The sequence below is a fragment of the Larus michahellis genome, chromosome 8 (assembly GCF_964199755.1).
Source record: "Larus michahellis chromosome 8, bLarMic1.1, whole genome shotgun sequence".
NCBI classification, from domain to species: Eukaryota; Metazoa; Chordata; class Aves; order Charadriiformes; family Laridae; genus Larus; species Larus michahellis.
The window spans coordinates 23617134-23642982 of NC_133903.1; the positions used below are offsets into that span (position 1 = coordinate 23617134).

At 41.4% G+C, this 25849-nt stretch overlaps 1 protein-coding gene across 4 annotated transcripts in view; it reads right to left on the reverse strand.

Moving 5' to 3' along the window:
* The window catches only part of ABL2 (ABL proto-oncogene 2, non-receptor tyrosine kinase), a 49682-nt gene that overhangs the window by 6931 nt on the left and 16902 nt on the right, over window positions 1-25849 (reverse strand). For 2 of the 4 annotated variants that reach the window (XM_074597199.1, XM_074597197.1), the window contains exons 1-10: window positions 13155-13278; window positions 9264-9434; window positions 8212-8507; window positions 7282-7554; window positions 6399-6483; window positions 4505-4682; window positions 3759-3943; window positions 3308-3460; window positions 1699-1788; window positions 503-676 (exon numbers count right to left, since the gene is read on the reverse strand). In XM_074597199.1, the coding sequence (XP_074453300.1) occupies window positions 503-676; window positions 1699-1788; window positions 3308-3460; window positions 3759-3943; window positions 4505-4682; window positions 6399-6483; window positions 7282-7554; window positions 8212-8507; window positions 9264-9434; window positions 13155-13263 (1714 nt within the window). In that variant the 5' untranslated portion in view covers window positions 13264-13278. Of the gene's footprint in view, window positions 1-502; window positions 677-1698; window positions 1789-3307; window positions 3461-3758; window positions 3944-4504; window positions 4683-6398; window positions 6484-7281; window positions 7555-8211; window positions 8508-9263; window positions 9435-13154; window positions 13279-25849 lie in introns of those variants that run through there. The other 2 variants (XM_074597198.1, XM_074597195.1) reach the window with 1 other exon arrangement.

The window sequence follows — 25849 nt, forward strand, 5'->3', positions numbered from 1 at the left end:
TGCAAGGCTGGTGTGCTTTTGACTTTTTTTACTTTTTTTCCACTTCTGCATGTGTGACTTGTCTGTTTTCTATACTGAGGAGGCCAGTTAGGAGCGAATTCAGGAGGAAGCAAAGTTGCTCTTTTCTTCCAGGTTCTTATTCCCTTCCTGTAATTTTTTCCTCCTTCACCAAATACCACAAGTATAAAAGAAAATCTCTTGTTGCATTGTCAACTTTAGTTTTGAAGCTGTCATTTTTTTTAAAAAAAAGCAGCAAAACTAAATTTAAAAGAAAAAAATACAATGGGATTTACTAAAAAACCGTTGAACGAGGTGCAGTGTTTTCCATTTGCTAGTAAATCACGGGGCTGCTGAGGTGGCCAACAGCCCCAGTGACATAGCATGGCAAAGCACCTTCCCGTGTCACATGATTCTGTTTTCTCCTGTTTCTCTGGCAACTGACACCAGCAGCAAGCCTATCCCAGAACACGTGGCCTCACTGCAACTGTCCCAGTACCCATACCTGGTGCTGAGCTGGAGGCTGAGTGCTCCACAGTGTCCTGTGTTCCTTCAATGTTCTCCTTGTTCTCTGCCTGTTTCTTCAGTGTTCTGGTCTTGGAGGGAAGCATGGGTAACCGGGGCAAGTAAGGAACTATGGATGAGGAGGAGGCTGTTCTTCCAAGCTCCTCTGCTACCTCTGAAGGTAAAAAAAAAAAAAAAAACAAAATCAAAAAGGGAATAGTTGGAACAGAGACCAGCAGAGGAAGAGGAAAAGAAAGTTTGAGTCTTTACTGCAAACCCAGACTGGCAAGAAGAGATACATGACTGAGAAATACATAGTTTATGGATTTGGTTTTTGCTCAAGTCGAGAGGTATTCAGGGGAAGAAGCCTGAGGCAAAGCACTGCACTTCCCTATTAGAAATGAAGACTGCATGTTTCCTTCCCAACATCAACACAAGGCATGTAATTGAAAAAACAAAACAAAACAAAGCCCAAAAAAACCCCAAATCTCCTGGCCACACCCAGGTTGGCATTTGTGTGGGCCACTTGATGTGCCTATTATAGATGTTCCCCAGTAGAATTCGATGTGGTGTGTTTTTTCTGTAGTAGGGAAGTGGATGCCTCAGATTCAGATTTAATTTAAAAGTTTAGAAGATGCTGAGACAGTTCTGCTTGTCTGCTGTCTTGTATCACACCTGTCACCAGTATTTTACCTCCTAGTGGATTACACTTGAGAACTGAGCTGTGCAGATTCGCTCCCAGAAGTGGCTAAGTAAAAAATCCAGAGATTAAGGCACACTTCTTAAAAATGAAAGCTGATAGAATAATATTTCATGACCTAATTGCTGCAGTCAGTAGTGGACTGTGATATGCATACGTCTTTCTCTCTCTCAGCATCACTCACTATTCCTTACACTTCAGTCTGGGAAACAAGAGGCTTCCTCTAATGGAGGAGACAATACTCTTTTAACTCTTTGGCATCTCGGTGCTCAAATGAATTACTTGGTGCTCAACTTACCTGCACAGGTATATGACTAAAGTTTATTTAGTATTTATGCACCAATTAAGAGCATGTATTTGCAAACTTATCAATAAGAAATTAAGTAAGGGACAAAGCCTCCCACAACCTCCACAGCTAGCAGATGAGCCATAAGAGACAGCCCTCTGGGGGATAAACTCCAGTACTGTTTCAGAAACAAAGCAACCAGGGCTCTCACCCTCTGAGATGCTTGAATCGTGGAACATGGTTTCAAAGGCCTGGTGGGTCTCAGCAAAGGTAGGTCGGTCTGGTGGGTTCCACTTCCAACCTGCAATATGAGAAAGCAGAGCAAGTTTCAATGCCTGAAGCAGATAGGAGATGATTTTTTTATTCTGTCCAAGGAGACAGAAAATATGTAAGCTTTCTCAACTGCAGTCAGACTCTGATCTCCTACTATAAAACAGGCTTTAAAGTCATTCACAGATATTAATTCATAGCAGCAGTCAGGCACCCTACCATATCCTCACAAGTCTTGAGAGAAAGGAATCAATTCTAAAAATCCCCGCTCTCTGCCAACTCCATTGCTTTTTCTGATCTCCCCATCCCTTTTCCTGATTTTTTTCGGCAAAGGAGAATTCCATGTTTGCTAGCCTGGCTGTTTGGACTGAACTCATATAACCCAGTCACAGATAACTCCGTGTGTAAAGCTCCAGGTAACGTTCTGATCACATGCTCTTAATACTGAAATTCAGGCAGAGCCTTACCACAGGAGAATGTGTGCACCCTGTGGGGGAAAGAGGAAGAGAGTGCATTGATCTAAGACGACGCTTGGAAAGTTATGGAAAGGTATCATGATGAAAAGTGTAATTTCTGGAGTTAGAAATCTGCACTAGGAGAATGTCTTCTGGAAGCACTCTCTGTTAATGTCACCACGGGGTCTGGAAAGTGACTGGCATTCTGCTCACATTGGGATGCATTAATATCATACGAATTCTCTGCTCTTGGGCATTTGTCATCTTCTTGAAGGGTTTTTGAAGCAGCATCCTTCATCATTACGCAGTTTCTTTGTTTCATAACTGAAGTTCACCCTGACTTTCTTTGACATGCTGGGGATCAGGCATCGCTGGAGACAGGCTGTAGAATGGCCCCTTAAGCCCTGGTTTGTCTGTCTTGTACATCAAGGGCCACACAGATTGCTCGAGTCAGAACCAAGGGGTCTCCTCCCACCCTGGTCACACCAAGAGGGTCTCTCTGCTCACAGCTGCTTTCCTCGCTCAGCAGCACGGACTGGTTTGCTCCCTCAGATCTTGAGCCTTTTGTCCAATTTATTGTCTGCTCTTGCGGGAAGGAGATGGGCAATGCTCTTAAACTCTGTTGCTCTCTTCCTGCAGCACACTGTATCTTTTGGTCTTTTCTTAGTAGGTTTTCAATTTGTTACAGAGCATTAGGGAGCTTTTCATGGCCAATACTCAGTACCGTGCTTGGGCGATGCATTTTGTGTAACCTTGTCAACTACATGTCTCCTGCACAGATGCTGTGTTTGCAGAGAACTAAATATCCTTCTAATTTGGTGATTCCATAGTAGGAGTCCTACTGACAAAATACCAGTAGAATTGTCCACAAAGTACTATCTAGCTGTACTCACAGATGACCGTTTTTTAGAGTGAATTCTTGCTCCCTAGAGACCAGAGTCATTTTGCATCAGTAACTAGGTATGTCTCAGGTGATGGGGCCTTTTCCACATTAGCTAACAAAACGGCACATAAGCAGCAAGGACTTCAGAGTTAACTACAGATTCCTCCCACCCCCCCCAGGCTTTGTCCCCCAAACTGGAAGAAGATACTCACATGCCCTCATCAGTTCGTAAACCTTTGGAGGGCACCCCTCTGGTTGTTCCATCCGATAGCCCTTTTCCAGCAGATCATACACCTGAGAGAGGTCAATGCCTGGGTATGGTGACATCCCATAGGTAGCAATTTCCCATAGCAGCACCCCGAAGGCTGAAAAAGGAGGAAAACAAAATTCCTGGTCATAAGTCTGCCCTCCTCTTGTGCTACTCATTACATTGTGGCTCATTACTGCAGCTTGAGGCAGCATCCTTTTCTTGCAGATATTTCAGGCCAGCCTAAGTGAAGACATTACACGCTAAAAATGCTATTGATTCATAAAGTTGTGGCCTGGCATGCGACCGTCTCCTCCCCACATTTCTGCCTAGGCCAGAAAGCAAGTTACTGTCTAGGCTGGCAAAGAAAACCAAAATGAAAAAAAAAAAGAATTACCAAAGGGGAGTTTTCTTACCCCAAACATCTGATTTGATTGAAAAGGTGTTATAGGCCAGGCTCTCAGGAGCCGTCCATTTGATTGGGAACTTAGCTCCTGCGTGAGCTGTGTAGGTATCTCCAGTCATAAGTCGACTTAAGCCAAAGTCAGCCACCTTCACCACATGATTTTCTCCAACTAAGCAATTCCGTGCTGCGAGGTCCCTGTACAAAGGAAAAACCCACACTTTACTACTGGTCAAGAGCAGGGCTTTTGAATATAGTAGGTAAAAGCAATGTGAGCTTTGCTCTGAATGATGTCAGAAATTGAGTGGACTTATTCTTAGGAGCAGTAAGGTACATCAGGATTAGGGTTCATTCTTTAAATTCTATTAAATTTCCAGTAATGGTAGGTGTTACGATGAGAAGTTTATGTTTCCTGAGAATAGGATGAGAGCAGCATCTCATCACACACTGGTAACAGCTTTATGGCACAGCTTTATGTGACTGGATTAAAACAGGACTTGGAGTTGACAATGTCTTGCACACAGGGAGTACATCAGAACGGGACAACAGTTGTGCATAAGGTTGTAAGTATGCTATGAATGTCATGGGGAGAAGGTACTGCAAGACGGTATTGAAACCAAAACAGCCAATAGGTAAGCCAGGGTGAAACCTAACTCTGGAATAAGCTTCCCCAAAAGGAAGAATTCCTGGGCCACCATGCTGGTAGCCTGTTCATCATTGCAATCTGAAACTCTACCAGCTCAATGTGACTTTACCCACCTGTGAATGAAATTCTTCTTTTCCAGGTATTCCATAGCAGAGGAGATCTGAGTGGCCATGTAGAGTAGCACAACAGCACTCACTTCTTCCCGGTTGCATTCCCGTAAATAGTCTAGCAGGTTCCCATACGGCATGTATTCTGTCACAATGTAAAAGGGTGGCTCCAGGGTACATACACCTAGCAGTGAGGAGGAGGGAACATGTGAATAAAGCTTCCCTTTCTTCCCTAGCTTACCACAATTCCTGATTTAATATCCGTTTGTTGCATTTTGTACCAGTGAGTGCTTCTTTGAAAACTGAAGACTTCCATCTGCAAGACCCGGATCAATGCAGCCCAACTTAAAATTCAGTGCTTCTGTCTATTTATCTGTACATCCACTTTATAGATAGAGAGAAACAAGTCTATCAAAGCACCACTATTCATATATAACATACACAAAGGTGCAATTCTGTTCTTTGGAGGGTTACAGAATGAAATAGGAGTTCTTTTGAAAATGCATGATTTGCTTTTCTTCCCCTCTCCTCCTCCATGACGCTAAAGATTGGCCAACTGGAAGTAGGTACCTGTCAACTGGCAAGATTTCCAGACTGAAATGTCACTGCAGAGTAATGTGAAGCACTCCCATGTGTCATAGCTGGGTAAGTGATCAGCACAGTGGGACCTGCTCCTAAAGCAGCATTCTCACACATTCCTCAGATGACTACTTGCTGCAGTCATTGCAATTATGCACAAAGTATGTATTAGCGGAGGAGGAGGGCAACAGGATACTCATCTCAAATCTCTGCGAACTCCCACTGCAGCACTGCTGAATGCCTGCTCATACCGTTACTCACACAAAGGAGTAAAACACAACTACCCTGTGCATCAGAAAGAGCAAAAATGCATCTCTCTGATAAGCAATCTTTTAGTCTCTGCTCCTGGAACCAGACAGGGCTGGGCAGACGCTTCCTCTGTGCCAGTTTTTTAAATGGGTACAGAATAGTTGCCATTATTAAAAGCCTTCACATTCTTCACATTTCTCCTTTCATCCTAGGCTTGGCTTGACAGCTTTGCTCCTGAAAGCAGCAAAAGTCCAGAGACAATTAAAGACTAGTAAAGGTTTAGGGTGTCTCCTTAAGGATCTTTGTACATGTGGAATTAACAGCTATGCAGACTATTTAATAGTGATCATCATATCATGCATTTGCCAGCGAGACAAACGGGGCACAGCCAAGCTGTAAAGCCTGCAGATTTCTTCCATTCATGTGCTGTTTGATCTGGCTTGCATTGCCACAGCCTTGATCTCATATACTTATTTGGTGATAACACAGGGTCCCTTATAGCAGCAGCAATCTGGTTGTCTTCTGCTTCATTATGGACTAATTTGTTCTGTTCAGTGCAGCATTTTCTATAAATGTCTCTGATTTGAGATGTATGAAGAACAGTATTTGTTGTACTTCCAATATAATAGTTTTCTTTTCACTTTGAATTGTCTTATAATTCTGTTCTGTTCTATCAGAAAAATAAGTCTTGGGAAATAGTTTTGCAAAGCGGATTTAAGACAGCAGAAAAGGAATCTGACCGTGATAACTGAACCCTGGAGCATGTCTAAGGCTCAAGGATACAAACTAACAGGAGGCTGATATTGCAAACTTTTATATAACGCATAGTCATGCCTCAAGAGCAAAGTTGTCTACTAATGTAAGTGACTATATTTGCTGTTTTAGTTAAAATTAGTGTCTCTTAGCTCCAATACTACATAAAAGAGTAAGCTGTGAAAAATAGCATCTCATAACCTGACCTGATTCAAAAAGTTACATAAATACCGAAAATCTGCCACTGCTTTTAAACAAGACAGATTTCATTTTGGCGGAAACTAAAGTAAGAACAGAAAGAGCAAGGAATGTCACTAACCTAACAATTGTACTAGATTTGGGTGCTTGATCTCCTTCATCACAGCAGCTTCTTTCAAGAACTCTTCCACCTCCATGGTATCTTCCTAGATATACAGAGAGGCAAAAGAAGGGAAAATTTATCTTCGTGACCAAGGTCTGCTTAACACCACGTATCCTAGCTGAAAATAAATGATGGTATCCTTGTCTCCATTCTGTTGTTTTGGCTTTTACCAAAGCAAAATACAATAGACCTGAAAAGCTGCCTGGCTGGCCTGCAGCATGGCCAAGTGACAGATCTGCAGTACCCAGAAAGCGATAGGCTTTATTGTTCGGTAGCTATTGTGGCTATGAAAGCAGTTGTGGCTGGTGAGAGGAAGACTCTCAGGATCGCTGACTTAGTTCCCCTGCCTAGCTATAAAAATTAAGCTTGAAAGCTCCCTTACTTAGCGGCTACGTAGAATTGTAGCTGTTATTAACGTTGAAACAAACAGAAGGTTTTGAACGGAACGATAAATGGAGAAGCTGAATTTTTCCAGGAGTAGAGGAGAGGTTGCGGAAGATATTTACAACACCTTTGATTTCTTAAAGCTTCCACAGCTCTTCTGAGGGAAGGGAAGTGGACTTGGTAACCATTTCTACAGATCTGACTTGGACATGCAGTTCCTGTAGGTGCTTGCTGGCCCAAAATTCTACATTATTTCTAAGCCACGTGCACTGGTGCAAGTTTGGTAAGCTGACTTTGTTCTGCAAAGCTACTCTCAAGCATAGGTTTTATGCAGATCAATACACTCCATTTTCTAATATTCATATCATTAGGTGGTATAATGGAGAGCACTACAATTTCCTTACCACTATCATAAATGGTGACCAAATAAAGAGTGCATAACAATCTGAAAACTCACCTTTAATGTTTTCACAGCAACCGTGAGATTGTATTTCTTCCAGACACCAACATACACCTCGCCATACTGCCCTCCCCCAAGTTTGTGCTTCATGGTGATATCAGTCCGCTCCATCTCCCACTTGTCGTGGATGGGGGACACTCCATAGACTGTGGGCTTATTACACTTGGGTGCTGGGTAATGCAAAGTTGTCACCAGTCCATCCGCTACTGTTGAGTGATGGTGCACTAGCTCTGCTAGTGTGCTGAAACGACTTTCTGCTGTCACATATACCTGTTAAGAACAAACCAGGAATCTACTTAAATGAAGGCAGCTGGAAGCTTTCAGTAACACTGTAAAACAGGTACAGTAAAAACATTCTAGCAAGTTTAAAAAAGACAAGGTAAGGGAACCAGACTTTAGAGTACTTGTTCTCATCTTGTTTGGCAAATTAAACTGTGAGATGTTTACCTGCAGAAGGCAGCCAGATATAAGCTATCACTTGAGAGCAGTGCTGACTCCTGCCTTGTGCTTTACAGGACTAGAAACCGGAATTCTTGTCGCCAAGCTCAAGGCCAGTTTCTGCATCACTCAACTCATCATACTGCTATTTGATCAAGGTTTCAAAATGCTGATCAAAACTGCTGATTTACCAAAGCTCTGCTTGTTCTAAGTGGATCAATGCGAAAGATATCACATCAAACCACAACTGCTTTGCTCTCTAACTGCTTTCAGCCAGGGTAAGTACCACCTGCACTTCTTCCAAAGTGGTCTTCAGTGAGTTACCACCGAAAGCTTGGCACCCGTGTTCTTTTTTTTATATTAATCAATCAGCGGACCTGTTTTCTCTCACACACCCCCCACTCAACAGTCTGCAACTTGAGATTCTGTACCACCTCTTAATTAATATCCTTATTTCCTCTCCCCACAGCATTACCCAGAGATCCTTACCTTTCCATCTGAGGTGGTATTGATCCTGTAGTGGTAAACACGTCCTTCGTACCTGAGCGAGATGGATAGCTGCCCTGGGCTGCTCTCGCTTTCACGAACCAGGAAGCTGCCATTGATGAGACTGCTCAACAGATACTCTGCTGCACTGCGTGACACTGGCCCATGGTACCATGAATGCTTTTCCAGGCTGTTCACTGGTGTGATGTAGTTGCTTGGTACCCAGCCCTGCCCGTTCTTCGAACGTACCTCACTCCATTCACCATTCTGGTTGTAACCCAGGACTCGCAACTTCTCACCTAGGACCAGAAAGAAAAATGCCAAATAAGCACAGTGCAATATATTGGGTCTCATTAAGGGAGAAACTATCAGCTGACTAAGCCTGCATTTGTAGCTTAACAATGAAAATCTGCAGCAGTGATCTAACTAAACTAGTATATATATAAAGTATTTATGAAGTAAAGTTTCAGACAGAATACCTAGGACACTGTTCCCTAATTTACTTGAAGTGAACGATCAACTCAAAAAGCTTCCTGTAGTCCAGCTTTTTAGACTAAAAAGACTTTTTCTTTTTGGAGGGATGAGGTTTGTCTCCATCTTGACCCCTTAAATGGCATTTGATTTAGAACAGTTTTGCAGCAGGTCATATTCTGATATACGTACTGAACAGAAATAGAAAATCTCTGCGCAGTTCTTAATTCTTGATTTTGCTCCAGTTCAAATTCTGTTATCATCAATAATTTAAATGTTTTCCTCTGCCCCACCCCAAAATAGGTGTCTCACAGGGCCGGTGACTGGGGGAGCCTAGAATGGGAACAGCCGTAGCTGGACTAGACTGTTGAGCAGTGTTACACAGAACTGTGTCTGTACTAGCAGAACTGCCCAGTAGGTGTCTCTCCAACACGAGTGAGAGACCATCTGCCTATAACCATCAGTTTAGAGAATAATCTTCTCTAACTGCACTCATTCCTATTCCTATCCGGGGAAGGATTCTGCGTTCTATTTTCTGTTGCTAATTTTTAAGCTAGTAGCTGTTCTGCAATTCACAGCCTTACCTTTGGTGATGCTGAGCGTGTTGTCGCCGCTTGCTACAAAATCATAAAGTGCAACAAAGAGATTGGGATCGCTCTCAGTGGCTCCAAGCAGGTTCTCCTTGGAGCTCCATCTGATGGCTTCATTCAGTGCCTGGGGTTCAACATCGCAACCATAGGGACGGTGCAGGGCCTCTGAAGAAAGAACAGAAGAGGAAATGACTTTGTGTACCATTGTAAATAGATCAAAACCCAGAGTACAGCAGAGTGAAGCTCCTACTGCATTATATGCTCTTTATGGAAAAGGAACACCACATCTGCACACGTTGGATTGGTGGTTTTCAATACCCACCTTTGCTGACTCTTGATTCTATAGGTTGCTTTTAACAGGGGCTGAAGAAGGTGATTAACTGCCTATATACCAACTAGCAAGCTACGTATATAAAATTTCTATTTAGTATTTTTTATAGTATATATATTTTTATTTATATACACCTCTATTTGAAAGTAAGCATTCACAAATAAAAAATGTATAAGACATTTAAAAAGCACTTTTGTATTATGTGAAGTAGTGAAGGAAACCTTTTGACACTGAAATGTTGTGGTTTATGTCTTTATTGTTTCTATGGCTGAGGTAGATAGCTTGCATCGGAAACCCACATTACAAATACAGGTAAGACACACTAAATTATGGCACACATGAAATCTATAGGTTGGGACAGTAACTGATTCGGTATCAGCAGGAATGATGGTAATTTGTGATACATTTCAAGGCTGTGTAAATAAGAGGTGGAGAACTGAGCAGGACAGACAGCAGAAAGGATGATGCTAGGTATTTAGCAGCAGTGTTTCGGAATGTCCAGGCAATTCTGTTTTGCTGTTTCAAAAGAGAACTGATGCAAACTTGATAGTACAAGGCAGATGGGGGGAAGAATCAGACTTGTTTTATAGACAAAAGAAAAAAGTCCCCACGGTTCCTGTCATGACGAAAACAATCTAAACACACAGGGTTTTGGAAAGAACTGTAGTAAAAAGCAAAAGTGTCTGAACACTTCATGGTAGTGCTACGCCAAGACTACCATTGGCTTTCTAACCCATAGAGAAGTTTTCCAGGAACATGTAGCAGAATAAATTTTAATATTAAGACAAGAGAAAGAGCGATGATGTAGTTTCATACATGTGGGCTGCTCAAGGGGGCAAAAAAATATGAAGATGTAAAGATATAAATATTTTCTCGGATGGCACAACTGGCATAAGTTCCTGTCCCAACATACATTTCCAAATTCTCTTGTTGAACTTACTTATGGAAATTCACTGTGAAAAGATTTAACTAAATGCACCAAACATAAAAAATCCTCTTTAAAAAGTTGGATGCTTTCTTCACTTTACAATCATTCCTTTGGCCCATTTCTGAGGGGCTGAAAAGTCAGGCTCAGGGGGATTTTAAGCAGATCACTGCCAGAGAATGTGCGTATATAATACCCCCCTCCCTGCACTCCCATGAGATTTATGTTTGTGAGCGAGAGAGCTAGTCTATAAGGCACTTTAAAAGAGAACAAAGAGTTCAAATGCAATACAGGACGGGAGAACTGGGAAGTCAGCGAGACACAAAACAGGAAGAGGCCTGTGCCAAGTAATAGGCAAGCATAGGCCAGATCTGTGTCACAGGACAGAGCTCAAGCCTGGAAAAAAAGGACACGGGGGGGTTCCCAACATCTCCATGCAGTTTTTTGACTGTATTGTAGGTATACGAGAAAGTAAATGGTTGAGATTTGTTCTGTTTTGTTTTTAAACACATAGTTAAGTGGCTTTTGATTGCATTTCTGGTAATCATTCACAGTTATATTGCTTGCACAACCTGCTCATCTTACAATTACTTAATAACTTACCTCCCAAACCTTGCCAAAGTAGCAGCCTATCAAGATTCTTCTAGCAAGAACAGAAGTGATAGAAATTAAGCTACCAAAATGTCACTTCTTTGAATTCATTATGTGCAGATACAGTATTCAGATACGCTTCCTGTTCCTAACCATTGCCTTTAATTAAGCTTACAATGTACTAACACATCAGACTAGGTGCTATGATGAAAAAAGAGAGGAAATCCCAATGTCTGCTCAGACATTAGAGCATGGCTGCCAGCAACCCACTGTAATTTTTTAGGCCTGGGTACGTGCACATGCATGTCCAGTTGTTAAGCACTAGGAAAGAACACCAGCTCCTAAATCCAGCTCTCTTTATGGAGTAAAAATTTGTATTAATTAAATTATACATTCTTTATACTTCTACAGTGTCTTGTGTTAGAAAGCGTGTTTCAATGCCCTAAGCAAAGTCACTCAGCAAATGTGCTGGACAAGAAATCTGACTTCCACGTCTTTGCTAAGGAGCAAACACAAAAGTAGGCAGTGTTTCCAAAATAACCTTTCAGCTCCAAAATACCTTAATGGCATTTAAATAACTTCTTACTTTCAGTTATGTATCTGCTGAAATGCGAAATGCTTTAAACAAAAATACATGCATTTGTTCTAAATCAAAGCATACTTGAAGTTTCTTTCCCAAGCCAGAAAAGCTCATGAACTGGGCATCCAACCCTACTCCACAGCAGGGAGTTATGCATTTAACCATGCACTGGATGGGTAAGGCTGAATCAGCCCAGAGCTGCTGCAGCAAAGCCCGTGAGCAGCCAAGCCTGCCCACGCCGAGCCCCGCAGCAGGCACTACAGCCAAGGCAAAACCAGCAGAAATGCCACCTGCCGCTTAGCGCTGAGCAGCTCTGCCCACATGAAACCATTTGCGGTGCTGTGCTGGATTGCCAGTGAGGATTCAGAGCAGATATGGGACTACCACTGCTTCCTCGGGAATGCCTGGGAGGCTGGCACACGTTCTTAACACCCATTTTATGTACAAAAAAAGTCAGCAGAAGTTAATGTTTGATGAGGAGCTTCAGTCACTTAGCTATAGTGCTTACCTAAAAATTGCATTACCTAAATAATGCTTTTAAGAGTTCATGTCTCAGTAGCTTCCTTCACTTTCATTTTTAGAGTGACTTGGATGCTTAAGTAACTGTAAAGGTTACCCAATATCTACTAAAGGGGAATTTATCAGGATATGAGAGCACCTATTGCAGGTTATTATGACATAATAACCTACGCTGCTCAATACAGCGTGGCATCTATACCATCCAGCATGTAAGGATATGGAAGGTCAGTGAAACATGATAATTCCATAGACCTCATTAAAGAAAATATGATAACCAAAGCGTATCACAAGCGATACCCCTCCAGCAGAATAGTCTGCAAGCTCTATTCACACCAAGAGCAAGGAAATGAGCTGGCAAGTTTTGGTTTATATCAGCTCCTTTTAAAGGCTAACCATAAATCATATATGACCACTTTCATTTCCTATACAATGGAAAACTTACATCATCATTTACTGTAGAAGTTAATACACGATCATGCAAAGAGGTTATGCTTCATCCATCTCCTTCCTTTTCTTTATTCCCACAATACAGTTTGCTTCTCTCCGGATATGAATGCTTTTCCTATTCTGCCAACATGTAAGGGGTGTTTTTTACCCCACCCTGTGCTGCCAACATGACAATTACCAACCTCTTTGGTTCAAGGGTACAAGGTAGTATACACTAAATCTTAAATTTTAGAATCACATCAAGTGCGGAAGTGGTCTCTCTTTCTGAAATACTGCTCATAAAAATGAAGCTCACAAAAAAATACTGCTCATAAAAACAAAGCATTTCAATAACCCTAAAACCCAGATAAAAGCAGGCAATCTCAGTCCTGCGCATGGCTGGTCTCGTACTACAAGACAAAGACAGACTTGGAAGGACCCACATCCTCCTGCAAGCACTCAGAGAAATACAGGAAGGGGGATGGCACAGCATTACATAGCTGAGCATCATACCTGTGGAACTCGACACACCAGGCTCAGAGGCTTCCTCGCCAAGGCAGCAGAGCAGCTTGCCCTCTTTGCCATAGCTGCTAGACTGGAAGAGAACGGTCCCCACAATCATGCTGTGCTTCACAGCAAGCGGAAGAGGCTGCTTAACACGAGAAGCCCTGGGCTGCCACGTTCAGCACAAACACCACCACCACGTGCAGACGGTCACTGCTCGCAAGGCTGGTGGCCAATGGAAAAGCAAGCGCTGCCGAGCCGGCGAAGGAGAAACTGGGAAAATCAAGCTGCGGGTTAGCTTGGTTATTAGCTGGAAGTGAGGGTGGAGCTTCACAGGGAAAGCTGAACAAACAGAGGATGTGGGGACTGGACTGCAAGTTGAAACAATTTTGAGATGAGCTATGAAGACTGAGTTTTGTTCCACTTAAGAGTTAGGCAACAAAGTGTTTGGGAAGACAGCAAACAGTTTCCTTGGAGAAATTCCTTTGTACAAATTACAAAACAGATCACCCATTAAGGGGACTGCCCAGATTGATTCATTTTTCCACTCCACATACCATTTCTGGAGCACTATTTACATGAATCAACAGGAAACGATGTTAGTGAAAATATACGTCTAAGAGATGTACAAGCACTGAGCAAGAAAACACTTGAACATTTCAGGATTTCAGAAAGAAACAAAAAGGAAGGGCAGCAGAGTATGCCCAGTGTGCGCTGCATATTTGATGATTTACTAAGACTCAGGACAGCTCTCTGAAAGGACACCATCAAATTACCCCTCAAAAAATATAAGATTTATTTAACAAATTCTTTAAAAGCCCTAGTTTTCCAGCAACTGTTGTATGATTTGTGGCAGAACAGGCTCCTCCTAACATGTGGACGAGGAAGGGTTAAAGAGCAAGCCATCACCATGGCAGTCTCACACCTGGGAGGATGGTGGGCCTGCAGAGGGGTATAAAAGGGAGCAGGGAAAAGGAAGCAAGTGGTTTGGCCTTTGTAGGGGGAGAGGAGCTGTTGCAGCCCACCAAGAAACAGCAGCATTTCTATAATCCCTGAACTCCACCATTCTGTATGGAAGGCAACTGCACCCTGTGATGAGGACTCGGATCAGGCAAAAGGTAAGAAATTAACAACCTAGCTTATTCCCAATGTTTGTGTTTTGTAAGGCTGTGGATGTGCAAAAACACCATTTAAAACTGTGGCTGTGCTGTGGTGACCAGGAGTTGCTTTTCCCTATGTGTCCTGTGACATGAATTACTTCCCCTGCCACAATCACCTAATGCATGTGGAAAAAATAACCAGACAGAGAAAATACCTTAGGATACTCACACTACTGTTGTCTTCCTAAAGTTCTGACAAGTGGGCAACCTCTCTTCCTCCTCCTCCAAAACCAAGCTCAGTGAATCCTGCAGCATCCTACCCAGTAGTTATAGGTTGAGATGCCTTTAATTAAGATTACCTAGGCTTTACCTCTTTTCCTCTTTGTTTTTGCTTTGTGTGGTTTATTGTGTTCTCCCCTCTCTTATGTGCTCTGAGCACTCTTAGTTACACTGGTATTTGGACTAACCTTAGCTTATCTATTAATATGCAGAATAAGACAGAACAAGATAATACAAAGAATAAGCACAATCTGTAGCAAAAGACAGCATAGCTTCAGAAACAGATGGATGAGCTTTGTGACAAACACACTGTTCAGGTGGGTCTCAAATAGCACCAGAAAATGGCAAGCTACATATGGGTTTCTGGCTAAATTAGTCTTAGCTGTAATAGTTAATAATGTTAGCTGAAATAACAAATTTACTTGTTAGTTAAAATACAACAGATGAGTAATTTGTATTTGGAACAAAGAAGGATTAGCAGGAAGTTGGTTTGGATTGATAACATAACTTGCAAATATACCTACTGACCCTATCAATTTTAGCCTCTGTCAGAAGAGTGTTCTTAGCCAAAGCCTAATGGTTGGTTGGTCTGTTGACAAGCTCCTGATGGGAATCAAGTAGTGGCCAGCACTGGGATTATGGGCAAGTAACATTTTGGCTGTAAGTTTCCTCTAACAGGGCACCCCTCCACCTACCCACCCTCCTAAAGGTTTCTCAGTGGAAGGACATGGGGTGCCCCTGCAGCATGTAGCTGTTCGTAAGGTTCTGTCAAATGCATCCACACAGAATAAAATCAGGCATCTTTCTACCTTCTAGATGAGCATTATTTCTTTTACAACTGATTTTCCTAGATAGTTATTTTACACTGTAGGCCATCACCTTGACATCTGCATCCTATTCCCTTCACAGTAAGTGCACAATATAAAATCTTAATCCTGGTATACTCAACTTCCTTGGTGGAAGAATCCGCCTTTCAGGCACAGCAGCTCTTCCCAGCTCTTTTGACTATTCCCTATGGCGCTCTTCAAAGCCGTTTCCTGAGAGCGGTTACCCTTCCTGTACAGCTTAAATCATCCATTTAGAAGCACTCCTCTATTTTTTCCAGCAGTGGGAACAAGTTGAAAAAAGGGAAATCTTGCTGACTACGCTACTTTGAAATGTATAGATCAGGGAGCTCCTAAAAAATTGGCCATGGTCTGAACTTCTGAACAAAACGTCAATGTCTCTTCATCAAACAAAAGAATGTGTAAATGGAAACAGAGCTCTGAAAAGGATTTGGTGGTGCTGGCAGCAGGCCAAAGTGACTGGTTTGTCAATGCAAGGAAGAGAGACAAAGAAAGGGTTATAGTGTAAATATACTGCATACAGTCTCAATCTGGTATCTTAACATTTTACATCAAAACCCATATGGTGTGGATATGGCGTTCCTTCTTCTGGCTTCTCACATGCCTCTTTTTCACAAAGGGACACTTGAATTCAAGGCCACTAAGATCCCTCCATATGCCACATCTTCCACCTTATTTTAAGTCTTCAAACTAAATACCGATATAAATATCCATGATGCCATTTTACATACAGTCTCATTTTATATGCTTGCTTTTAAGACTACCAAAGAATAGACACTGGTCAACTTAAACGTATAGGAAGTAGATCATCAAGTAACTAACAACTGTTAGTATAATGGTATTTTCCACTGCATCTTCAAAACATACATCAGTTTACATCACTAGACTTTGAGATCTTTAACCAGCTTGTTAGTGGGAGGATTTCTGCCTTAATGAATACAAGGAAACAAAATTGATAACGCAGCAGCAAGTGGGTTTCCTATTTTGCTGACACGATTGGAACAGCATCAAGTTCTACAGTAGCTTTGTTTCTGAAGCCAAGTCTTGGTGCGTTCTACTAACCAAAAATACTCAAGGCAAACTACATACTAAAAAGCAAACCAATGCTGAACAGGCCAAGTTCCTGCTGTCTAGTAATGTGGTAGCATAGAAGCAGACCTATGAACTTTCTTTACCCTCTAACAGACTTAAGCCCTTACCTAAATGGACCACCTAGTCTTTCTGCTGACATACATGTGGCCACGAAAAACACCAGTTTAAAAGGGTCAGACAGCTCACATATGGCTTTGGTAAAAGGCAAGCAACCTAACCAAATGCCATTCCTAGGTGTTCCTCTCCTGCAAGAAGCCAGACTCTTAATAACGTGGTTTGCTTGAGCTAAGCACAGATCCATAGTTAGTCTTTGGGCCTCCCACAGAGTGGTGCCAGGTTTAAGTACTGTAAACAACCTACTGAATAAAGCCAAGAAATACAGCTCCAAGCCAAGAACTTGGGATGGGTAAGGAATAGGTTTCTATTTATGGTACCAGGCTGGGAGAGACAGAATAGGAGGAGGCTTCAGAGTCAGGGACAAAATTGCATCATGAACAGCTCGCATCATACAAAAAGAAATGTTTCAAGACAAGCTGGGAGCACTGTCTTGCCTCAATTATCAAAATATATCTGAAATGGAAAAGGTTAATAAAAGTGATCTTTGGTATCGGAGAGAAATATATGGAGAAACCTAAAAGCCCTTGATACATCTCACCTCTTAAGAGCAAATTTTTTTTGCAACATAATAAACTGCTGCATAGGATATTCCCCTGCACTTCAATGGTAAAAGTGGTGGGTAAAAAAAGTGGCACCTGAAGACATGCTTTTTGGCTAGCTTGATATAAAATCCAAGGGAAGATAAGGCTTGGGTTTTTGGTGTTACTGAATTTTAATTGGTAGGAGGACAGAGACAAATTGATCTCTATTGATTTAATTACACCAATGTATGAAAAATTCAAGACATTGTCTGTCTACCTGAACATTGCAAACCAACGTTGTAGAAGGAACAGCCTGCGTTATGTTTCATTGATCCCAATTATCCTCTCCCATTGTTATTAATGCTATCAAACAAATAGAGGTGTCCCTCAGCCCATTTCTTTGCTCAGATGTCAGTGACACACATGCATACCACTTCCCCCAATGTCAACTTAATGCGGAACTTCTCTATTTTTTCCTCAACCAATATCTGGTAAAGAAGTATCTTTTTGGTGCAGAATCCAGTATGAAACAAATCAACCTTAAGCTCCAAAGTATTCATTTGAAAACCTTCATTCATCCCTTGTTGAATGCATGATGCTCTTCAAAGATCGATAGCTGTATAGGCTGTAAGTGACCAAACTTTCTATTGAAGCATTTGGTAGCACTGGTGTTTTAAGAGAGAATCTCATAGTAGATGAAGTGTTGATCATCTTCAGTACAAACTCTGCTAACTCAATAGACTGGCTCTCATTACCTCTAAGACTTTCTGTCCTCACAGAACTCGGGCAGGAAAATGACTCCTGGATAAATGCAGTTAGCAAAATGATGCAGGTTTTTAGATGCACTTAAAAACCACTTTAGGGTGAGGAACTTGTGAGCGCAGAAGAGCTGGACCTAACAGTTACTAAAAGGTGCAATGGATGTTTCCTGTCACAAGTACTGGGAATGGTCAGAAGCGACAGAATCCACTCGAAGTACCAATCTGACTTCTTTTAATGTGCCTCTGGGTAAGGAATCAAAACCCAACAGCACAACAGATAATAAAAAAAACCCCCAAAAACAGTTTCCTGAAGCGAGAGAGGGATTTTAATGCAATTAAAATGATATACAGAAAAAGGATTTTTCTAGAACAAAAAGCTACAAATGTAACCGCTTTGCAAAATTCTGAATACTGTATGAAAGTGTTTGTTACCTCAATTACTAAGGACCTGTTCAGCTCCTATAAAGCTAGTCAGCTTTGCAATTGCTGGTATCTAGAAACAAGCAGAGAGACCACCCTTTAGATGCTCTGCATTACGTACCTGTTTCCATTGAGTACTGAGGTGATGAGATTCCAATCTTTGTTCCTCTGAATCCTGCCTACAGTGGACAGTAACTACTCCCACAGTTTTAGGGAAAGGAGTGCTATGAAGGGATTTCAAAGATAACTGGGAAACTGCATACGTGAAGATCAAAAGTCTATTTGACATTCTTCCTCTGTCGTGGTAAGTTCCAGTAAACCTCTCCAGTTTGAAGGGTGAGGAGGATTAGGTCACCCAGTCCTTCTCCAGGAAAGGTGGGACGGTCAAACATTATGACAGCTTACAGCAAGTCACTTAGCACTTTTTTTAATCAGTACTGTGGGACAGAAGTTGCTTAATGTGGATTACACTTCACTCCAACAGAATTCCTGAGGAGTCGTTAATCCTGGCCAGATCAAAGTCAAGATATTGTCTACTTATAAGCAAATCCAATGAATAGCTATTTACTCACAGGGTTAAGACAAACATTTGAAGTAAGAGCTCTTCTGCAAAAAGACTACTCGAAAAATCATGGCTCACCCAACCCCTAAGCAAGCCAGAAATACCTCCACTAACATAGTCTAGCTGGTGGGAGGTTTATTTTGCAGATGTAAAGCACTAGGTGATCAGACCTCTGAGTTAACATGACATAAATGTCCAAGCTGCTTTCCAAGTGACATAATTACATTTTATTAGAAGTCTTACAGCATTAGGTACTCTCCTTAGACCCAGCACCTGGAACAATGACCACATTAAACTGTTTCTCAGCTGGCTTTCTGAAATTTATTTTTAGCCTTTCTAGTCAGAGGGAAAACTTGGGAGGGCAGAGACTAACTCACTGACTTGCAATCTCAGGAGTGAAAGAAAATGTCAATTTAACAGCCCAAATTTGAGTTGATGTCACATCTTGAGGCCCAAGTAATTATTTTTGCAAGTGCCTTGGACAGGCAGCACTGCTTACCTTTTGGAGGATATTCGGAGGGCAGAGCTCCCCAGGTGAGCTGACATAGCTTCAGTTTCCAGTACATGAGTTTAATTTTTTAATGGAATTCCAAAAAGCTTGCTAGCACAGATGCGACTTCTCAGTTCCATCCACCTACACTGAATATGCAGCAACTGCCAAAGCTACACAGTACTTCTCTTTTTAAAAAAAAAAAATCTCTAGCTAAAAATAAATCACAAAACTGTCAACCTCATTTGTCAGCAACCAATATGCTGTTCAAGCCATTGTCCACAGCCATTTTCTTCTCTTGAACAAAGAAGGGGGTTCGTTTTTAAAATATCTACTTCACTTGACTAAAATACTCTTGTGATCTTGCCTCCTTTGAGATATATTTGTCTTAGAAAATAAACCAGTGTTTCCTCCAAGAAAAGCCGAGCTTTACCATGAATACTTGCCCAAAAATTGCATGCCGTCTTGTTAACTTCGGAACCGGGGAAAACTCTTAATGTGATGCTTGTCAGGAAATCCCCAGTCTGACATTCATCCGAGCTCTGTCTGAGGGAGTTTTAGTTGTCTTGCTCCTTCTCAGCCCTATGGGCTGATTCACTTTTGGGGGGAGACCAGTGTGAACGCGCATGTATGAAGTCAGAGAAACACATCCATTGCACTAAACTTAGTTACTGGCTGCTGTGCCACTTCCCCTTGGCAAAATCCAGACACTTGTCATTGGCTCCGCTGATGAGACAAGGGACTCCATTCACCAGCGCTGTTTCCAACAGCTGCTAAAAAAACAGGGTAACACAAACCCCAGCCTCGGCAGGAGGAGAATTCCTAGCTCAGCGCCGACAGCTTTGCAGTTTCAGGCTGTGTCACTGCATTTGCTTTTTCATATCTAACAGCGGTGTTTAGCCCTCGTGTGTCTGAGGCCAGTATTAAGACAAGAATGTACTCACTGAAATAACATTTTTTTGGAAAAATCCTTTCTGGGTTACGGCAGAAATAATACAGCTTTGAAGGAAAACAGATGACAGTGAGACTGAGCAAGTTCAATACTGCTATTCTAGCAGTAATCAAAACTACAAAAAAGTGATTGTTTGAACTGTGGTGTAGTAATAAAATCAGTTTTACTACAAAGAAGGATAACTGTAAATTAATAGTCAAAGATTATTAATAACTTGAGTGGATGCAGATTGAAAATGCTAATACAATTAAGCAGGTTTGTGATTGGTGTTATTCAGTAGAGATCTAATTTTTTGGCAGAATACTAGAAGTAAAACAGCGTTGTAAAAATAATTTACTGAAGAGGTAAGACTAGCTAATATAGTCCACTTGGAGGAATTTTGCGCAGCTAAGATACAAATGTGTATTTTATGTACATCTGCTACTGTAGTGGTAACATCTACTGTAAAGCTGGGCATTGAGATTACTTTTTCTTTTTATGAGGCACAAGTACTTCTTGATTGCTAACGTCAAAGCTATACAACATTTAAAGGAAGTACGATTGGAAAAACAAGTCCTGCCTCTTGGATTTAGCAGAACACTTAAGAATGTCAAAAGCAAGTCAGCTAGCTGACAACTGGGATTCTTCAGTCACGTAACAACCACCATACTGGGTCACTTACAGCCCAGCATCCTGCTGTTGCCATTGCTAACAGAAGCTGCCTGCGGAAAGGATAATGATATTATTCCAGAATACTTCCCAAGCCTCCAACATGTTGCAGCTCAAGGTCTTTCTGAGCCAGAGCTGGTGGTTTTGTTAGTTAAACTTACTAACAGCCTTCTTCCATTATCTTGTCCAGTTGCTGTCTCAAGTAATGCAAACAAAACTCATCAAATAAACAATATCCTGCTGCAATGTTATCAATAGCTCAACTGCACACTGTAGAATAAAGAACAGGCTCTTACTTGTTTTGAACATGACATTTGCTAGCTTTGTTTATCTTCAGTCTGTGCAGTGGCAAATCCTGAACAATCACTACCTGTCAGTGCTTTCCCTGCCACTTGTGACTTTTACAGTCCTTTATCTTATTCTACCTCAGCCACCTCTTGTCCAGGCTGAAGAGTTTGTCTTAGGCAGTCCAATGCTGTTATTGTCTTTGGTCACCTATAAACAGTCCTCCTTTGAGTTTTTTCACCCCTCCAGGTAACCAGATCAGAATTACATGCAGTATTCAAACCATAGCTTTGTACAGTGGCAGAACTGTATATTTTTCTATTCCTAACGCTCTTTTTGAATTATAATTCCAAATGTTGTCATGATACTGTCTTATTACAGCTCAGAGATTTATTTCTATGGTTGTGGTAGTCAGCTCAGAGCTAGATACCTCATACGCAAAGCTAAAACATTTTCTTCTGTGTACCACCCTCCTCGTGTTTACACTGAATCTTGTACTGCTTCTTCAACCTGCAACCTTCTGCAATGCTTCACTCAACTTTTGTCTCTACTCTCTGCAATGCTTCAGTCAACTTTTGTCTCTACTCTCTTTAATTACTTACTATTTTTAGTAACTTTACCACCTTGCTATTTTCTTGCTTCCTCTTCACATCATTTGTCATAGTCTGATAGCAACTTTTAATTAAAAACAGGTGAATTGAAGAAAAGTTTGAAAGTTGAGTAAAAAACATTTTCTTTATTCCTATTTGATAGCTGTTTCATTTCTAGCACCTTTTCACTAAACAAAAACATTAATGTGTTCCAGCAAGTTATAGGCTACAATCAGTGCTTAGTACAGCATATGATCTTGTTAAGTCATCAGATACTGCTGTCCTACTGTGAGGAGCATCTTAAAAGACAAAAATGACTTTGCAAGGGAAACCGCTGAACTAGAAGACCGGTTAAAGAAGATATAACTGTCTCCAGGGAGAAATACTGCAGGAGATGGGAAACTTGAATATGCCTGGATGCAAACAGAGCAGAAACATCCTGTAGATGATGTTTGTTTTTTTTTTCTACTAATTTGTTTTCAGAGCAGTAAAGAAAAGCAAAGTACAACAGTGTGGAAATGAGTGACTTAATTCCCCAGAAACATCAGGACAAATATCTTGACCAGGTTAAAGACTGGCATTTCAAAAACCAGAAACTGCATGTAAAATGCTTAGATTAACCTTAAATTAGGCTAGCAAGGACAGACTCTGATCTACAGACAAACATAGAGGAGGTAGCTGCAATTCCAGATTTATCTAATATTTTGTCAAAAGACAAATCCACCCAAGAGACAAGATCTGTTGCCAATTTACAATGCTAACCTGAACACTAACAGTTTATTTTTCTATAACACTGCAAACATTTATTTCCTACTTGTGCTGGGGAAATACTGAAAGCAGTTATATGGATTTATCTAGGATCATAAAGGGTTTTGAGGCAATCGTACTAAATGAAATCCTATTTTATTGAATTGGTAACCACAAAACCTTCTGTTCACCTGGAATAAGAGGAGACAGACAATGTAAGCTATATTGTAAGAGTCAGGCAGCTTTTCAAGACTGGATTATGCGCAGTAACTTAAAAGCATGCTAAGACTAACAATGAGAGGGGAAGGGACTAATGCTGCCTTAGCCCCTTCAAAATGCAGATGCTCTAAAAACAAAATATAGACAAGTGTTCTTTTGGACTGCTTCAGCAATGAAGTTCAACTGAGTGCTATTCCCCCAGTTTTAACCAAATCTGGTCCTCTTTTGTTCTCATTTTCACCACGCTGCTTAGAGGTTTTTTGAACCAAAACACAAAATGACAATCCCTTCTAAAACAGATTCAGCAACTAGAAAAAGAAAAAAAAAATTTAATTTTGTCGCTTGCTACACAATTACTTGACTAATTTTTCCTGTTCAGAGGGCGAAGCAACTCCTCAATGTTGACACAGTGAGGGAATAAGACCCACTGCTAGTTATTTAAAGAGCCTTCCTCCCACTTAATGCTGGCATAGCTGTCTGACACATCTCTCCTGTTGCCAGTATTTGTGGTGGTACAACTGGGATGCTCAGGGGATTGGTCAGTATATTGTCAGCTGTTTTTAACTGGAGACTCTAGCTTAGCTTTAGACTCTAGCCCCTATTACTACTTCTGCCTTTAGGTGCCACCTCCCCCAATGCTTAATTTACTTTATTTGCTATATATATTCTGAGGGAGGAAGGAAGAGGGAAAGGGCTGGAAATTCCCAGTGGGAGGTCTAACACTGCAGCTCACTCAGCAGTTTGTTTCCTCTCCCTCTGTAAAGTACTGGTTAGTTCCTAAATTGCATCCATCTACAACACCAATTTTTGTGGATTTTACTGTGGATAGTAACATGTTTCTCTATAGAGCCAGGGACTACAGCACATCACGAACTGGGAGGATGCATCAATGTGCCTTGCCTTGCCTCTTGTGGCACTGAGTTTTTACAGCTGCAGCAATGGTAGCAGTGACACATAGAAATGTATAGAAACTGCCGTTCAGGTTAATATGAGTTTATCACTGATACATGACGTGCGTGAACAGAACAAAAATATGACTTTAAGTCATACAAATCAGAAATCAAGCCATTCATATAGCTCATAGGAGTATTTGCAGCCCACAGGAGGAATATTATCTGTACTCTGTTATCACCATCAATCAAAGAATGGGGAAATTACTGGGGAAAGTACAAATAATGGGGAAGCGCAAGATGACTTAACCTAAACTAGAAAATAAGATCTCTGACAAAAAAAACCCCAAACATTAGCTACATTCAGTTTCATAGCAGGATTTTTGTCAGTTGTGCTATACAGCTTGCTTTGAGGGAGGTATGTAAAACTGCTTAATTTAGGAGGGTGGCTTTATGACACATAAATTTTGAACTGAGATTGAGACCAACATCTAATTGTGCCATCCAGAAGGATGCTTGCAGCATCCCCACATCTTCTGGTTGTGAAAGGCCAAGAAAGGTCCTTTTATCTTGTTAAGATACATTTTTTTTTTTTCTAATTCAGCAGAGTTCCACCTCATTCCTTCTTCCTCCCACTCCACAGAAAAACATTCCCAGTTGCTGCTGGCCTATATAGGTTGTCAGGACAGCTGACTGCTTGGATTACACAGAGTATATTGTATCCCCTCAAGAACCAGCCGCACCGAGTGCTTCCTTTGGGGCCAGGGCTCAGTACTGGGCTGATACCAGCACACAGGTGCCGTCTTGAAGTTGGAAATTCCCCGACAACAGGCAGTCCTGCAAATACTTGCCTCAAAAATCATTCTCCCTCTTGAACCTCATACAGTACAAACTAACTCCAAATTAGATATCTGAGTAACCAAAAGCATGGTGAACTTGTACTCAGTTCTGACTTAGCCTTTTAAAGCAAAGGGACAGAATGCTGTCTTCTACCTTTTGTCCAGGTACTGGGAACTAAAGCTGCTCTGGCTTGTGGTAGCTTGGGAGAAGATCCTTCAGTTACATTTCTATTATTTACAGCAGTTATCTATGGCAATCCTGTATTTAAATGTTTTCAAAATAACTGTAGCTCTCCTCAGTGCAGTAGTTAGAAAGCAGAACAATTACCATCCCATGTAGATACTGCTTTCAGCAAAGGGCTTCTCTGTCTCATCCTTATGGAGACCTCTTATTTAGCACTACTGCAAGACAGTCAATCACTGCCAGCTTCATGAGATGCCACTAAAGCCCTGCCTTTTAGGGCATTTCTCTATCGGAATTCCATGCTGTTGTGACATGTTACTTAGTTCTCAAATTTCTTTGAAAAACTACAGGTAAACTACAAGACATGCAAAGAGTTCAACACTTGCCATTGGGCAAGCAGTGGAGCACCCAGAAGCACATACAATTAACTTCAGATTGAAAGCTGCTGTACCACATAGGTTTAAAATGGGTCTTTCAGCTTAGAAGGACTTTATAGAACCAGAAGCTAATTAATATTTGCAAGTTATCTGAAGGGTCTTTAGAATTAATGACGTGTTTCCTGCTCATCTACATCGTCGCCAGAAACAGTCTTCCCATTGCATTCAAGCTACTTTAAGCACTTAAAGCCAATATCACTATGGGCTGCTTAGGAGTAAAAACTTCCTGGATAGGTTATAGAACTGAGCAGATGCCAAAACTGTCAAAAACAGCAAGGGAAGTGAGGCAAGGAAAGATGCTTATATGGACATATTATTGCTTTGAGATCTAAGTCTCTTACAATCTGAAATAAACCATACAAGCATAACAATATTAAATTTTTATAAGGCCTGCATGGTCAGTCCCTGAAGAACTGAACTAAGAGCTGAAATTTAGAAACCTGGAAGCAGCCAGCACACTTACATCCCTCCAGCAAGGATGCTAAAGCTCCTGCATGAAACATCAGCAGAGACTCTGACGCAAGCACCTCTTAAGGTCATGCCTTCATCATGAACAGCAGATTGCCTGTGCCTCAAAAAAAGGAAAACCTCTAAAGCACCCACAAAGACCAAGTGAAGCACCCATGAAGATGAAGACTGAAACAGAAAAGATGAGAGCCTGGAGAATATTCTGCATAGACTACGGGGGAAAAAAATGTCACTAAAAAGACCAGTAAATAAAACCTG